This window comes from Chanodichthys erythropterus, chromosome 11, assembly GCF_024489055.1.
Source record: "Chanodichthys erythropterus isolate Z2021 chromosome 11, ASM2448905v1, whole genome shotgun sequence".
NCBI lineage: Eukaryota > Metazoa > Chordata > Actinopteri > Cypriniformes > Xenocyprididae > Chanodichthys > Chanodichthys erythropterus.
In genome coordinates this window covers 33,292,973-33,310,715 of record NC_090231.1, presented here as the reverse complement: position 1 = coordinate 33,310,715, position 17,743 = coordinate 33,292,973, and the positions used below count along the sequence as shown (strand labels likewise).

The window sequence follows — 17,743 nt, the reverse complement described above, 5'->3', positions numbered from 1 at the left end:
AAGTCAGTGGGGCCCATCAACTGTTTGCAAATTCATACAGGTTTCATACAACTTGATTGTGAGTAAAAATTTAAATTTGGGTGAACTACCCCTTTAATGCCTTTACAAAATTAAGTATACTTCAAGATCATTTTACTAAGTATAGTTAAGTTCAAGTATATTTTTCAGTAGACTTTATGTAGTAAGTAGACTAATATCAATGTACAAGAAGTTTACTTGTAAGTGTACTCTTTCAATACTACTTGGGACTAAATTGGCCCACTTTTTAGTGTATAAAAGTAAAGAGTAAAGTATAAAAAGTAAAGTTAAAGTGTAACAGTAGTAAACTACAAGTGAACTTATACTGACAGTTTACTAATCAAATACTTGTAGCACATTTTTTTAGTTTATGAAAGTACACTTTAAAGTATACGCTCAGTAAACTACTAGTTTAGTAGTTGTATACTGCATAGTATACTTGTAAATTTTCTTTAAGTGAACATAACATCATACTTACAGTTTACTATTTATATATTGTTTTTGCACAAGTATACTACTATGTTCCTACTAAGGTATTCAACAACTTCAACAACTCTTTCCATTTTAAGAACATTTTATTCTAGCTTCATGCATCCTTTTTTTATCAACTCTTGAATATATGCAAGTTTCATAAAAAGCAACAAAAAGTTGAGAAAATCGTTATCTTTAGAAATCAATATTTTCAAACAATGTAAGTTTATGAGACAGTATGTAAAACTATGTGGAAAAAAAAGTCAAGTATACATAAGTGCAATTTTAAGTATATTTCTGAGAAGTACATTTACTGAAACATATACTTAAAAAAAACAAACAAAACTAAATTATACTTTAAGTTTAAAAGTAGTATACTAATTGCACACTTGAATAAACTTCTTTTTCATAAGGGTGAGTACAGCTACAGTAACCTCTTCAGTTAGTCAGCTTGAGATCCTTTCCATCCTTTCCATCTTTCCATGCGCACAGTCACACAGAGCCGAAGCACAACCAAAGCAATGTTCTTCCTCAAAATGCATGCAGATTTGAAACAGTGTACCTTTTCCGTGTAACGTCATAATTAAACACTGTAAAAACTTGTTTATTGTTATGTTAGTGCATGATAATTCAAATTTATTGTAAAGGATTACTATAATCTCAATTAAACTTAAACACAACCAAAACTGTCAAGACTTACGGAAACAAAATCTTTAGATTGCATTAAACTGCATTAAACACTAAATGTCCCAGATTCATATTGAATTCTTAATACAGTTTTGAATTTAAATGAGATTAATTTAATAAAAAGACAACTTAGAAATAAAAAAAATGATTTAATTTATCATATTAAGAAAACAATGTATTTTCTAGGGATAGTGTTGACTATTGAAGCTTCTCTTAAGATGCTTTATGGTCAGGGGAGAAGCCATCCATGTACAAACAATTCAAATTTAAAAGTTCCTAAACAAGCTCACACATGAAGCACTGCAGAGTTCATAACAGCTCCACAGGCAGTGCAGTCTGCTCGACCTGTTAAACATTAACACCAGATATTTTTGACTTGTACACAGCATGCGGACTAAAGCAAACACACTTTACAAAAAAACATGGGAAATTTACTGGAGCACACACCAGTAGCATGGTTATGTGTAGGTGTGAGCATCTGAACTATTAAAAAATAATGAGAAATATTCTGCCACGGAGAGAAAATGATATTTCATAACCACAAAAAAGTAGTATATGGAGACAAAACTATTTAAAAGAGGACCTCTTCCCTCTGTCACTGTCACCACCAAGTGAGTAATAATTAATATGATTTTCATGGTAACTGTAAGTGTGTGACTGCTTCCAAGACACCTTTGCATGCTGCAGCGCTGAGGATCCCAGTCATGTAAATGACAGATAACCAGGCTAAATTACAAAACCATGTACTGACATCCCTCCCCTGGAAGAAACCTTCATTGCACCGATTTCTCAATGGAGGAAATAGTCTATCTGTTTGGACTATCCCTAATCCCAGTACCGCCTCTCTGTCCAGTTTCCAAATCTTCTTCTGTCATTCACAAAATTCACTGACAAAGATTTACAGTAAATATTCAAGAAATGTCTGTCTGTCTGTCTGTCTATCTATCGTATCTCTTACTTGTTTTACTTACTTGCATTAGTGCGAGGGTGTTAAAAGCCACTCTTATTTTAGATCAAATAAAATAATAAACAACTTTTGTCCTTTTATAATGAATAATAATGTCAATATGTTATTATGCATAGCCTCATATATAGTCTCTAATTTTCATGTTAGACTAACATGACAGTTTCCAACCACAATGAAATTCTTTCAACAAAATTGTTCCCCACAACAAAAAAAAGAAGAAAAAAACGGCAAAAAATAAATAAAATAAATAACAACAATAAAAATTCAGGAACTACCTTTTGTTGTCCTTTTGCTGATAAATAATTATGTCAACATGTTACTTGTGTATACTTATACGTGGTTTCTAATTTTCATGTTAGACTAACATGACACGCTCTCTCTCTTACACTAAAACTGCAATGTCCATCAAGGTCTACAGCAGAAATGCCAGGCATCATTACTATCTACATAAAAGTAATAAAGCAAAATTGAATGAACACAAATAATGAAGGACGACAGAGTCATGGCCAGTGTAACACATAATGACTAAAGGAAATTTTCTTTATCGTCTTTATCGTCTAGTGGGCTGCCTTAAACACAAAGAGAAAGAAAGAAAAAAGAGGTAAAGAGATAAAGGGGCTGAAGTCTGATATCTTTCCCCTCCTCAGGCTCTTCAGTAAACACAATCAAGTCCTTGTGCTAACCAGGTGAGAACGACACTCAGCTCTAGCCAAGCAAAGACAACCACCAAGTGGAATGTGGCAGAGAGAGAGTCAAAGAGAGAGGATGGTGTGCATCTAGGAGTTAAGTCAAAAATGGAAAGCCTAAAGCCCAAAATATACTTCGGCTATCCACATTCCGTGACGGTCTGGGCACTGTCCATGTGATGTAATTTTCATCATTAGGAGGGTCTGCGGACAACTGTGCACACTGTTTCGTGTGCAGCCCAATTTTTGTGCACATACAACAGCGCATATGTGAGTATTTTGAGTGCTTGAAAACAACAAAGTCCACTAGATAGTGTGTATACTATGCGCCAAATGCATCTTTCCACAATCACTGCCAAATGCATCTTTCCACACTCACCACCAAAGGACTTATTGACTTATTCACGATACAGCACTAGCTTTGAGTACCTTATTGCTTTTATAAAACGGTTACCACACAGTACAAATATTAAAGCCAAAAATATGTATCAATGCAACTTTCATGAAGTAAACTTTCACTAAAGCCTTCCTTCCGCCGGAAAAAAATAGTCCCTGACCGTGAACAGCAACAGAAGTTACATTATAACGCCATTAGATGGCAGCAAAGACTGTCTTTATGAGTGTGTCAGTCGATAGCGAAGACTTTTACATTGAAAAGACTGAATTGTTGTGAACACGGAACAAGATGCAACTGACAAATGCTTTGACTAGTGCTGTCAGTCACAGGAAAACCCCTTAACTGTTAAAAGGACAGGATAATACATCGGCCATTTAAACAGATTTTTTATTATGAACATAGGACTGACCTGATGGAAAATGCTAAATCTGAATGCAGGTAATAAACTCGCTCACTCGATCTCTATCTCTCAATACTCTTCTACATAATACAATACCAATTGAGAACATTTACGTTGCTAAGAGTGGTTGCTAAAGGTGTTAGATTAAAAAAATATAATAATATAATATAATCTTTTTTAAGGCCATAACACCAAGCCGACGGTCAGCCAACGTTGGGCCATCTGTGAGGGTCTGTCAGGCTAGTTTTTGCGGTGTGTTCCACACATTGTCTCTAGTCAGGCTCACGCCAGTGGAAGCTGTCGGTGAGAGAGATCGCTGTGTTTGGCTGCTTAGTTTAGTGAACGAGTCTGTGCATGAAAATAAAAGCGATCGTATTGAAAGCGAGCAAAGAAGTCAAGACGGCACAGACTGAAGTTTGTTCTAATTTTATGTCATCATACCTGAGCATTCTAATATTTTGATAACAACATGAGCCATCTGGAAGGAAGAAAGTGATCAGCATGATTGATATTCAAAGTGTTAAGCAAGTGCTGCTTTGTTTATGGTTTGTATATCTGCAGTCCTACCCTTTTTGAATGATGAATATACCTGCTGATATAGACAGTTATTTCCTAACATGCCGGCTAGTTGCCTATAGCCTGTAGTCTTTTTGTTGTGTTCAAGTGCAGCTTTTTGGCCTAGCTGCAGCCGACATGAGGTGACAACATAGTTGGCTTTTGTCACCAATAGTTCTTTGATGTCGACTTGGTGTATAACGGTCTTAAGGTCTTTATCAGATATGTGTACACATTAACTGGAATGTGATGCTTTCTGGATGATGTAGATTTCAACACAACAAAATCTTTGGCTAGCCTCTAAAGTTTGAAATGATCTGGCTCTTTGATCTCTCTTAGACTCAGCAGCTGTTGTGTGTTGGAGATAAATCAGAGTAGAAAGTGTTCATACTCACTGGCGAGATGCAGGGTGAGAGCCCGGCTGGTCAGGGCTCCTGTAGAGCTGGTACTTAGGCAGCTGTATCCACCCTCCACACCCGCTGGAGTCTGGCCATCCGTGGAGGAGGGCGAGATAAGCAGGGATCCGTTGGGCAAAGGCCGGATGGTCTGGCTCTCAGAGAGGACCGCTCCATCCCGCAGCCAGGTCACATTGAGGGGGGGCTCACTGGCCCCCAGATGGCAGTCCAGCAGTAAAGGGTAATCAGGCTCCAGAACCACATGGACCGGACCAGCACCACAGCTCAGCTCCACGGACACAGGCTTCTCTAATTAGGGAGTGAGAGGAGGAGGGAAATAGAGACAGAGCTGATGTTACAACCTTAGGTTGGGAGGGATAAATAAAAAAAAAAGCAATGAACAAATCAAATGAAGAAAAGAAAGAGCCAAAGAAATGATCACTGAAAAGGGTTGTTAACAGTGAATCAATTAAATTCACAGTTTTTTTGATAACTTGATTTAATACAAAATTCATTGAAAGAATTAAGTACAGGCTACTTCAATACAACACAAAGTACAGGACAAGCAGTGTGTAGACTACATGGATGACCAGAGATGAAAGGATTACTTTAATAATACATTCCAGTATATTATTAGCAAATACTTACTGGTGAAATGCAAGTGAACTTAATTAAACTGAACTGAAAATGCTCTCTTCGGGTGTATATATTCATAACATTACTCTAACAGTGGTTAGAAAAAAAGGTATGCCATGAACTTAAGTAAATATTGTCCACATAACATCAGAATTTCTTATGGTTTATTACACTACAATACAATGACAAAAGAAGCAGAATATTTCATTTTAAAACAAGACAGCCTGTTATAGTGTTGTCAAAAGCACCAACCGCAATACCAAGTCAGTACTGAAATTTAAAAAATGTGACACTTTGAGCGTTGTTGAGCAGATTCGCAAACACCTCTGATTGGCAATTGTGTTCATGAGCTCATCAGATATGTCTGAGATTGGCTACAACGATCAAGGCTTCAAAAACATGTTTGACCCCACTGATAGATGCCTGCTTTTAAATGCTCCCGCTTTCAAAACGCTTTCAAATTCAAACACTTCCGTGCACTTTCAAACGCTGCCATGCGTAGCCAATCACAGACATATCTGATGAGTGCGTGAACACAAAGGCCAATCAGAGGCGTTTATGAATCCACTCGACAGCACTCAAAATTTCAGTACCGACTTAATATCGCGGTCGGCAGGCTACTTTTGACCAGTGTTGGGGAAAGTTACTTTTAAAAGTAATGCATTACAATATTGCGTTACTCCCTAAAAAAGTAACTAATTGCGTCACTTCGTTACTTTTTATGAAAAGTAATGCGCTACATTACTTTTGCGTTACTTTTTCTCACTGGGGCTGGGCTTGTTTGTTTTTAATAACAACAAAAAATTTCTATTTTTTGGCAAAAAGGCCCTTTCACACCAAAAGTGAAATGAATAAGCCTCAGGCTATAGGAAAAGCATATTTACACCTGTACAGTAGAGGGCACAGCTCAAACAAACCTTTCTAATCTAAAGTATTTTTTGCTTATTAGTATGGTTGAATTAGGTATATTGAAGATCAGCAGCAAAGACATTGGTTAATAACTGAGATTTAATACATAAAGTATATTTGTGTAATTTAATATAGTTAATTATTACAGGTTTGCAAAAATTCTGAGATTGCATTTCACTGTTTTTATTCATTTTGAGGAATACTGAATGTTTTCATGCAAGTGAGATAAGTAAATGCATGTTCACATTTAGTCTAAAACTACAATAACCATCATGTTCACACAGCGCACACAACACCCTCTGCACTTTATTTCCCTCAACATGGGGACAGGAGAGCTGTCAGTCAATAAATGTGAAAAAGTAACTTGCGTTACTTATTTGAAAAAGTAACTTAGATATTTTGTTGTAAATTGAAAAAGTAATGCGTTACTTTACTAGTTACTGATCTGACTACGTAACTCAAGTTACTTGTAATGCGTTACCCCCAACACTGCTTTTGACAACACTAGCAAGTTGTTATTTTTCTCAAACAGTATATACGGCCCTTTATACATGAACATATAGAGCTCCTTTTATATTTTAGGAAGAAATAATGGCCAAAGAAAGACCATCACTCTTCAACACAGCATATTTGTATCAATATACCATTAATAAATAAAATTTACTTTAACCAAACATTGAAAACAGATCTTGTATCAACATACAGTAATCTGGAAAACACCATTTACTTTACACTCAAAGGAACCTGGAGAACAGAGTTATTCACGTTATCAGTCATGTCAAGCGTGAGGCAATAATTTTATAACGACTATGCTAATCAGCCATCTATAACACTATGTCAGCGCTCTGTACACTTACACACACACACACACACACACACACACACACACACACACACACACACACAAAGACCACACATTGGTCCTCTACATTTTCGTGCTGCAGTAAGCTCCCAATTAATTACGCTAATGGGAAATGGAATTATTTCCTAGATTAAAGTGGAAGCTGACCCTCCGGCATCCCTGGGTGTGTGGGTGTGTGTGTGTGTGTGGGTGTGTGTGTGTGTGTGTGTGTGTGTGTGTGTGTGTGTGTGTGTGTGTGTGTGTGTGTGTGTGTGTGTGTGTGTGTGTGTGTGTGTGTGTGTGTGTGTGTGTGTGTGTGTGTGTGTGTGTGTGTGTGACTGAGACAAGCTAGCAAGCAAGAGTAGCTCACATAACTAGCACGCAAAAAGAGGAAGGGAATACACATTATTACTTGTTGGATGGCTGAAAGCCAGAGTGTGCAGACAAACATGTGAGAGAGTGACTTCTGAGGCAGAAAGAACACAGACTGACAGAGAGAGACTCATAATAAGTTCAGCACAACCAGAGCTGCAGGGTTCCCGGGTGAAATCGTCAACCTCAGTTTATAGGTGAAAATAAGGCCACTAAGCCTCTGGCTCCAAAAAGGCCAGCGCCATTCCAAATGAGACCTTATTAGTAAGTGAGAGAACAAATGCGTGTGTCTGCGTGCAGATCTGAGAAAGAAAAAGAAAAAAACAAAAAGACATGCTGCCCACAATGAGCTGTCCTGCATCAAAGGCATGTGAGATCTGTGAGCCATAATAACAGAAACACTGGCCTACTTTCACCACAGCCATTAACAGTTACACAGAGAGCACAGGATCGCTTCAATAGACAGTCATCCCAGGGATAGTTCACCGAAAAATGAAATTTCTGTCATGCTCACCCTCAAGTAGTTCCAAACCTGTATGAATTTCTTTGTTCTGCTGAACACAAAGGAAGATATTTGGAAGAATGTCAGTAACTAAACAGATCATTTACTGCCATAGTAGGAAAAATAAAAACTATGGTAGTCAATGGGGGCGAGATCTGTTTGGTTACTGACATTCTTCCAAATATCTTCCTTTGTGTTCAGCAGAACAAAGACATTCATACAGGTTTGGAACTACTTGAGGGTGAGCATGACAGAATTTTCATTTTTGGGGCTAACTATCCCTTTAACCGTGCTTCTGTCCTCTTCTCGTCTTACTTCTTATTCAGTTAAATCTGATTAAATCTAATTACGGCCATTTATGACAATTTCTCTGAGAATATTTTTTGACTCGGTTCTCAGATCTTTAATGACTATACATTATTTAACTCCAAACTTCTCTCTCAAACGCAGATTTTGGCATGAAGCACATACAGAAAGAACAAATCCGCATACTTGAACTATGTCAAAATACACATTAAAATGAACTACTGTCTATTTTGTACCACTCCCTCTCCTGTGCACGTGCAAAAGCACAGCAGCTTCCTGAGACCCTGCTGAGTTTGTGAAATGGCAATGTTTGTGGGGTGATTTCTCACCCCTATGGACCTCTCCTGCTCTGGACTCGCTTTGAGATCAATCCGGTGGGGAATCTCATGGCATGGCAGAGATCCAATCAAATCATCACTGTTGCTCTGCCTTTGCAAATGAAGAGAGCGATAAACAGAGATGGATGATAGAAGAGACAGTATTTTCCACTGAGACATTAGTTATGTAGTAGCCCAAAGCAACTGACAAAGCAAAGTACCAAAAATATAAAACACTCCATTGATAAGAGATCATATGATATATTTTGGATGCAGGTTTCCTTATTTACTAGTCTCAACCAGTTTCATTAGAAAGATCATGCTGGTCAATCTGCAACACTTCATTCAGCTCCAAATCGCCACTAACTACCATAAGTCTGGACTAGAATGCAAATGCTATAAGCTAGACAAATTTATAAAAAAAATTACAAATTCTATATTCTCATTATATATACACAGTCTCACACATACACACTTAATTTTGTTACATATTACATGAGGAAAATTGTGGAATTCAACATTTATAAAACATTTGGGCCTCATTTATGAAACAAATGCCATGTTATGCGAGGAAACGCAACGTCATACGTTTATCAATATGGGCGCGAGCGGTGGCTACGATCAGATGAGCCTTGTAATGACAGCATTTTGTTTATTAAGATTACTTTCTTGATCAAGTCTGACAACCGAAGCTCATTAATCGATCATTAACCATTAAATGACTAGATTAAAAAATTGAATTCAATTAGAATAGATGGGTGTCTGTGACCAATTAAAAATACCACAAATGTTTGTTTTCCCCAGAGGTTTAGCTACATGCCAAATAGCAGCATAAACAAGAGAACACGATGATCCACACCGTCACATCACGCACCTGCAACGCCTCTGTGAACCAAGAAATTACTGTTAAATTTAAAGGATTTCTTGTGGAGTGAGTGGAAAATAGCATAGTGTTTATAATGTTTGCAAATGTTTAGTTTTATTTACCGGTTTTTAACATACATATAAATTAATGTAATTGTTTGCAATTGCGAGGTTAACGGGTGTTTTTTGGTGTAAGATATTTTGTTTGGTTTTTTTCATCAAAACACAGCTATTTTTAAATGAAGTCATGAAGAATGACGCTGCATCATGGTATACCTAACCACAGAAACTAACCATCCAAACCATGACCCATTGAGTTATAAAAATAAAAAAAAAAGTTAATATTCACATAATGGCTAAATATCATCTGATTATGCCTGCCTGAAATCAATCTATCATAAAAAGCTGGTCCATCTAGCTATACTCAGAGACAAGAACTGGTAAAAGAACGACAGAGGTAAAAGAGTTTGTGATGGAGAATGTTCTAGTCATTCTGGCTCTGATAATTACTAAAACATTTGCATTCATCTACAAGGAGATCTCCCTGCAAACACCTGACAATATATTATACACAGTGCAAACTTCTCGGTTACACAACACCAGCCTCATCTTTTTACAAGAGATACAAAATTATCGCCTCTGCATGAGTTACTGTGAAGTGGAGGCAGTGCTCAGGGGTAGTACAGAACATATTGTCTGAACTGTGGTCCATTCAGTGAAACTTTTTAGATTGCACTGCCAAAGGCATGAAACACTCGTGATGTGACTCAACAAATATAGCACATTGTGTTTATGCAGTATACTGCATCATCGGTGTGACATGCAGCAGAACACTCTCAACATCTGACATCTACTGAGGCATCTTGCATGTCAACTTGACTTAACTAGATAAGACATATTTTTAGAACAATGATTCTGAATGCTAGATTCTCTTGTTCATCATGCATACACATATACAGTGCAAAAGTCTTAGTATTCCCTCTCTCTCTCTCACACACACAAAAAAATGGTTTTAAGTAAGTTTTTTTTATATCTTTTGCTGTAGTGTGTCAGTAGGAAATATCAGTTTACATTTTCAAACATTCCTTTTGCCATTGTTCGTCAGTGAGATTTTTCTATGCACAAGGAGTCTGACAACAGCAGGTATGCTCCACACCAAGATCTGATCTCACTATCATTGAGTCCATCAGGGATTACATAAAGAAACAGAAAAAACTGAGACAAATTAAATCCAGAAGAACTGTGGCAACTCAATTCAAAAAGTTTTAAAGATATATATAAATATCCCTAGATTCTCATTTTTAATAAACTTTTCTTTTGTAATCTTCAGTTTTAAGGACATACAGGGTTCAACCACGTTTAAATGGTTTAATGTTACACATTTTCAATGGTCGAAAACCAAATGTGAGTTACTTTGCATACAGCTGATACTTATTGCATTTAAATGGGAATGTCTGAAGAATAAATAATGTTGAAACTAGAAATGTATCCGGTTTCCCTCTATTCAAACAATTGCATGCAATATAACTCTCTATGAGTGCCAAAACTCCAGAGCTGAGGTACATTAATTTGCTCTCAAAAGTGTATTTATAAGAATATAATATTTGAATCAGTTTCAGGGTTATTTGGTAGAAGGGACTTTGTTCATTATTACAGCTTCTGAAGCTACCAAGAGTTCAAATACACAGTAGCATAACTACTTGTTGCCACAGTGACATCCCAATATCTCTGGGATTGAACCATAGGGCCTTAAAATGAAGATTCCATATGAAAAGTTTCATATTAACAAGAATCTAAAATTCTCAAGAAACCATTAAAACACAACGGCACTAATGATTTTAAATATTAAACATGCATTTTAGTAAAGACAATATTGTTCTCTACACTGAACAAAGAGTAATTTCAACATATAAATGAATTATTTTTGTATTTTACTATATTTTCAGCTGAAATTCTCATTACCGCAATGCGTCCAGGTAGGTCTGAATGCATGTTGTGTTCTAATTTAAACAGAAAAAAATGAAAATATTCTAAAAAAAAAAAAAAAAAATGATATATGGATATTCTAATAAATGATTTGAAATGACAGAAAAAATATGTATAATATATAATAATAATGAAATAATAGTGGAAAATTTAAGTGTACATGACTGATGTTCTCCTCCTCTGCAAAATTTTAAGGACTCTTTACACACACACACACACACACACATTTAAAAAAATAAAAATAAAAATCTTGATTTTGAATTAAGCAACATTTGCTAGAACCTCAAAGATGGCTACCAAGTATGCAGATCTCTTTTAATTTATCCAGTTAGAAGACTATCAGGCCACGGCATTTTGATTATCATTACCGTAACAGGAAATTTTCCTCATTTAGAAAAACTTCAAATTAACAATTTTCTGTGAAAAATGTACTTCATTGATGTCTAATTACGTACATTGAATAAAAGTTGGCTAAATCATCATGGCTTCTCTGAATTTATTAAAATATGCTGAGGTCTCTCATCCTCCGCAACACCATTCTCACTTACCGCAACAATTTAAGGTCAGTTGCGGTAGAGAGAACTTCTGTTTCGGTAATGAGAATTTGATCATACAGGCAATTTTTAAATATATATTATGAGGTATTAAGTTAAATAATATTTACTAACTGTTGGAATACTTTTGCAAAGGCTAGGGTGACAAATTTCAGAGAAAAGGTTTACAAAAAAGAAATCTACAGTGTCAGGAAGTCTACACAAATGTGGATATTCACACACGCTGGCACATCTATCATTAGGAAGACTTTCCACAGGCGTAATTATTTTGTTTAATAAGCTCATGTTTTCTATCCCTTAACCTCTAAACACAACTCTCACAGAATACTTTTGGCCATTTTATATTATAATAAAACATTGTATGTTTATTTTGCCATTTGAGTGAAGTAAGCGGCTGCTTAGGGCCCCAGGGAATCAGGGGGTCCAAAGTGATGGCAAAAAGCAAGTTTTCAACTTAATTCACATTTATTTATATAGCGCTTGTCACAATGCATATTGTTTCAAAGCAGCTTTACAGAAAATATGGTATCTTTCCTTGATCGTCTGAAATATATGTTAGCAAAATGTTACGCTAGCATAGAATATGTTTTTAACAATACTGAGTGCAAAACGTCTTGAATGCTTTTATTTTATGTTTCGCTGTAGGCTTTATTTATTATTTTTATTTGGATTTTTGTTCATGTTCTGTGTGTTTTTCAAAATAAATGAATTGAATTCATTTTGAGTCTGCAATCTGCATTCATCATTCACTGCTGTTGGAATAGCCTTTACATTAGTTTGGGCAAATGAGGACATAAATTTGGTTAAACTACTGCATGTCCACCCATAAAAAAATAAATAAATATAAAAATTACCAACTGATTACCAACACACAACTATCGATACACAACTTTGCCACGACATCGCAGTTACTAACTGGTGACATCACAAAATTACCTTGTGGCAACGTATCTGGGAATGTCACTTTTCCGGTTGCCACAACGTAACTTGTTACGTCGCCACGACGAAAGTTTTATTGCACCAAATTATGTTGCAGATACGCAACAGTCACCTATTTTGGTGAGCTGGGTCCTAACTTGCCAATTTAGGAGAAACTCTTAAAAATAATGGGTGAGTCAGTTCTAATTTTAGGACTCCTACATTTTTGCTCTAAGAGTATTTCACAAAGATTTTAGCACTAAAACTAGCTCCTAAATCTATGAAACGCTAGTAGTAGTCTAGTCACTAAGACACTAGATCACTAAGACCTTGGGTGCTGAGCCTTTTCTTCATAAATGCAATACATATTACATATTACATTTGAATCTACGATAAAACGGCAAAAATAAATCTTTAATAAATAAATAAATAATACTGCCTGATTACCTGTGGCAGTTGTTTTCACTACAGTTGTGTTCACACTTACAAATGATCAAATAAACGTATTTGGCGTGCTGTCCAAGGGGATCGAGGCTCCGAGCTTGGAATTTTGCCCAAATCTAGAGTTCTCCTCATATCCCCAGCCAGCTGAGAGTGAGGAACGAGTTGGTGGAGGGATGCAGAAAACTGTCGAAGTAACTATGTGAGTCGGCTCTCGTCTGTGTATATATACCTCCTCTCGAGCTGATTAGATACACGATTTAAATGTTCTCCTCCAAAACTTTGTTTATAAAATATCATTTGTCACTTGAATTCTGAATTCTCTCAAGATGCGAACATGTAAGAGGCTGACAATTAGCTGAACATGTACTAGTTTAATTTGTGACGCAGCCTACATTTTAAAACCTTTAATTGAATATGGCAACATTTTTATTTTTATATCTTTATTTGAACATGGCAACATTTTTATTTTAAAAGCTTTATTTGTATATGGCAACATGATACCTCATTCTACAATATTTCTATGATTAAATCGCTGACAGAGACTCCTCCCCATCAGCCAATCAATGTGGGCATAGTCCATAGCAACGAGGTCAACCCCACATTTTCTCTTAGCTTAGCTTTAAAGGAACACTCCACTTTTTTTTGAAAATAGGCTTAGAGTTAAACGGTTGAGTTAACGTTTTCAAATCCATTCAGCCGATCTCCGGGTCTGGCAGTACCACTTTTAGCATAGCTTAGCATAGTTCATTGAATCTGATTAGACCGTTAGCATCTCGCTCAAAAATTACCAGAGTTTCAATATTTTTCCTATTTAAAACTTGACTCTTCTGTAGTTACATTGTGTACTAAGACTGACGGAAAATGAAAAGTGGCTATTTTCTAGGCTGACATGGCTAGGATCTATACTCTCATTCCGGTGTAATAATCAAGGAACTTTGCTGCCGTACCATGGAGACAGAGCGACACGCGTCACAATCTGAAAACCATGCCCACTGGGAGAGAAAACAATCCCCAATGACTTTATATAGCGTGAGGCTGCCTCTTTGTCTTTGATGTCTTATAACAAAAAATAGAACAATGTCTTAAAGCTCGTAATGTCGTAAGCAATGTCTTACACCTCCAGTGTATTTCCTATTTTCAAAAAAAAAAAAGAAAAGAAAAGTGGAGTGTTCCTTTAAGACTTCTCTCTATTCCTTAGTGAAAGTTGGTCTCAGCAGCTTTGTGAATAGGTTTTAAGGGAAAAATCTTAGCTAAGAACTTTTACTGCCATTTAGGAGAACTCTTAGTGGTAAGATAAAATGCTTTGTGAATACGGCCCCAGGTGTTTATTTAATATTTATTTAATAGATGGAAAAAAATAGTTGTTTGCTTTTAAATGCATATGCAGAATATATATGTTCTTTCAGGTTTACCTCATCATTTTGGAAATTTGTCAGGTTTCATTGAAATTATATATATATATTTCAATGAAACCTGACAAATTTTCAAAATGATATACATACATATACATATACATATACATATACACACACACACACACACAGTGGCATGAAAAAGTATATGAACCCCTTGCAGAATCTGTGAAAATGAGAATTATTTTAATAAAATAAGAGGGATAATAAAAAAAAATGCATGTTATTTTTTAGGAAACACGATGCATTAAGAGTCGGGGTGGGAAAACTTTTGAACAGGATGAAGATGTCACAATTTTCTTATTTTGTTTAAATATCATTGTTTTTCATTTAGTAATGCCCTTCGGAACCAACAGAAGATACTTGCATGTTTCCCAGCAGAAAAATTAAGTACAATTTACCTTGATATTTGAATTCAAACGTTTTCACCCCTAGGCTCTTAATGCATTGTTTCTCCTTCTGGAGCATCAGTGAATGTTTGAACCTTTTTAATAGTTGAGTCTGAGTCCCTCAATTGTCCTCAGTGTGAAAAGATGAATCTCAAAATCATACAGTCACTGCTGGAAAGGGTTCAAATATGCAAAAATGCTTCAAAACTGATGAATCTGCAGGAGCTGGAGGATTTTTCTGAAGAACAGAGCTCAGTTTAACTGCTCAGAACAAACAAGAGACTCATGAACAACCATCACCAAACATAAAAACAGTCATGGATCATCAGGTAACCACACACAGTATTGAGAATCAATGGTTCACATACTTATGAATGGAGTTATTTTAATAAATTCAGCTATTGTTTTGTCTTGTGAACTAAATGCAAACATCTTTTATGTAAAATATCGTACTCAGGACAGTACTAAACAAAAAATAACATGCATTTTTTATTATCCCTCTTATTTTATTAAAATAATTCTCATTTTCACAGATTCTGCAAGGGGTTCACATACTTTTTCATGCCACTGTATACACACACACACACACACACACACACACACACACACTTCAATAAACATACAGGAATTAAATGTTTTCATTGTAGTTTTTTTCATGTGACAAAAAATGAAATAACAAAATGATAGTTTATGAAAAAGTGACAGTCTCTTGACCTGTTCATGTCCTTGATAGCAATTATTTGAGCTATTTAGTTGAGCAAAAACCACTTCACCACCAAACAAATAACAAAACTTAGTGAAACAAACCTTTATCTTCTTAAATGTATTGGACCACAACAAATCCCTGAATTATATATGGATTTCACAACATAGTGTTTCTATAAACATATGCTTGTCTTTATTATCGGTCACACATATTTAAAAAAAGTTGAGCACTGATTGAAAGTTTAGCATGCTCTAATGGACTGTTTGATTGAAACACAAACATATATTTCAGCACAGCATTTTATCCTGTATTGATCACACATACACTAACACAAACGTACACCATCGTAATGACAGTCCACAATGTCATTTTATAGGTCTGGCAGAGATCTTACTGACTAGATGAGCCACAGTTATATTAATTTCAGTCACAAAACTAAACGTTTATGTTTAAAAGAACTGTATGCATAGCAGTTTAAAGTGTTTAAATCACGATCAAAAGAGAAAACAATAACACACTCAAACATCCCGCGTATATCTGAACAGATATGCTGATGATAACAACAATAAGAATAGATACAACATCCTAGCTGATGGATTGCAGGAGCTCGCACACACCTTGTAAACACTAAATCAGGCTTCAGTTCACACTCACATGCAGCAATTCTGGTTGGCAGTTCTCCTGCCAGCTATTGGCTGAGAACTAAGCACTGCACGAGGTGGACAAAGGTGGAGCTGTGTGTGAACACGCGTTTGTGCCAGCTGGATGTGTGACATATGCACCGCACAACCACTAATGAAGGCTAGGAGGACAGGGACAGATGGTCTGATTGATAGCCCAGTGCAACAAACCATTTAAATTCAGATGGCAACATGTCTGTGTGGGTGCATTTGTGTGTGTATCCTGGGTACAATGCCAGCTATTACTCAGCACCAAGGCACAATTACAGTGAGAGTGAGAGAGTGAGAGAGAGAGAGAGAGAGAGAGAGAGAGAGAGAGAGAGAGAGAGAGAGAGAGAGAGAGAGAGAGAGAAAGAATACATGAAAACATGACCACAGAAACAACATACATGTAACATGTCACATCAAATTTTGATAACATGAGTTATACCAAATATTAATCGCATACAGAAACAGTTTATAGATTACTTTATTTCTCACTTGATGTGTTACTTCAAATATTCCAGGATTTATCATATTGATTTCACAATGACAAATTGACTAGATTTTCCAGGTTTTCTCATATCGATTTTTATATTATGTTGTTAGTTATTTTATATTTTTGTGCTTTTTTTATATTATTATGTTAGGATTATTCAAACAATAAAATACAAAACTACTGAACAAGAGAGACCCAGATGACATTGCTTTACAATTGTCGCATATTTTCAGTAATTAGTCTTGAATTAATTGTAGTCTGCCTTGAAAAAGTTATGATCTGTAATATTATTATGTTGTGTGTGGGTTTATTTATCAAATTTGTAAAATTAATGTTTTTTCCCCCACAAAATGCAAAATATTTTCTTTTAGGGGTAGGGTTAAATGAATAAAAAGTACCTTGACATAAAAAATAGAATAAGTAGTATGTAAACATTCTTCTTTTCACTGAAAGAATAATCCAATTCACAATTTATTTTGTCACTTTGTCCTTTTTTACAAGCTATTTGTAAAACAAAATGAATACAGACAAAATCTAAAAACAACATCAAAATAGAACAACTAAATAAAATTGTTGTTTGATGTCTGGTTATTTTAGACATGAAAATGAGAGATGATCACAACTCATATTTCTCAAATGTCTCTCTACATGCACTTTTCTCCACCACTTACCACCACATGCTAACTGCCTGCAACATTTCAACCTCTGGCTTGGAGTGTAAGTCCATATTTGTAAGATGCGCTTATTTGCAATACCTAGACACATTATTTTTTTGGTGCATTGTTTCTGTCCAGGATCTGACAGTTTGTTTTCATATTGACAGAATTAGGATTAGGGCTGTCACTAATGATTA

General features: G+C 35.8%; 1 protein-coding gene across 1 annotated transcript in view; it reads right to left on the bottom strand.

Annotated features, from left to right (window-relative positions):
- Window positions 1–17,743, bottom strand: part of igdcc4 (immunoglobulin superfamily, DCC subclass, member 4) — a 90,574-nt gene that overhangs the window by 47,517 nt on the left and 25,314 nt on the right. The window contains exon 2 of the mRNA XM_067400796.1: window positions 4,577–4,885. Coding sequence (XP_067256897.1) covers window positions 4,577–4,885 — 309 coding nt within the window. The remainder of the gene's footprint in view (window positions 1–4,576; window positions 4,886–17,743) is intronic.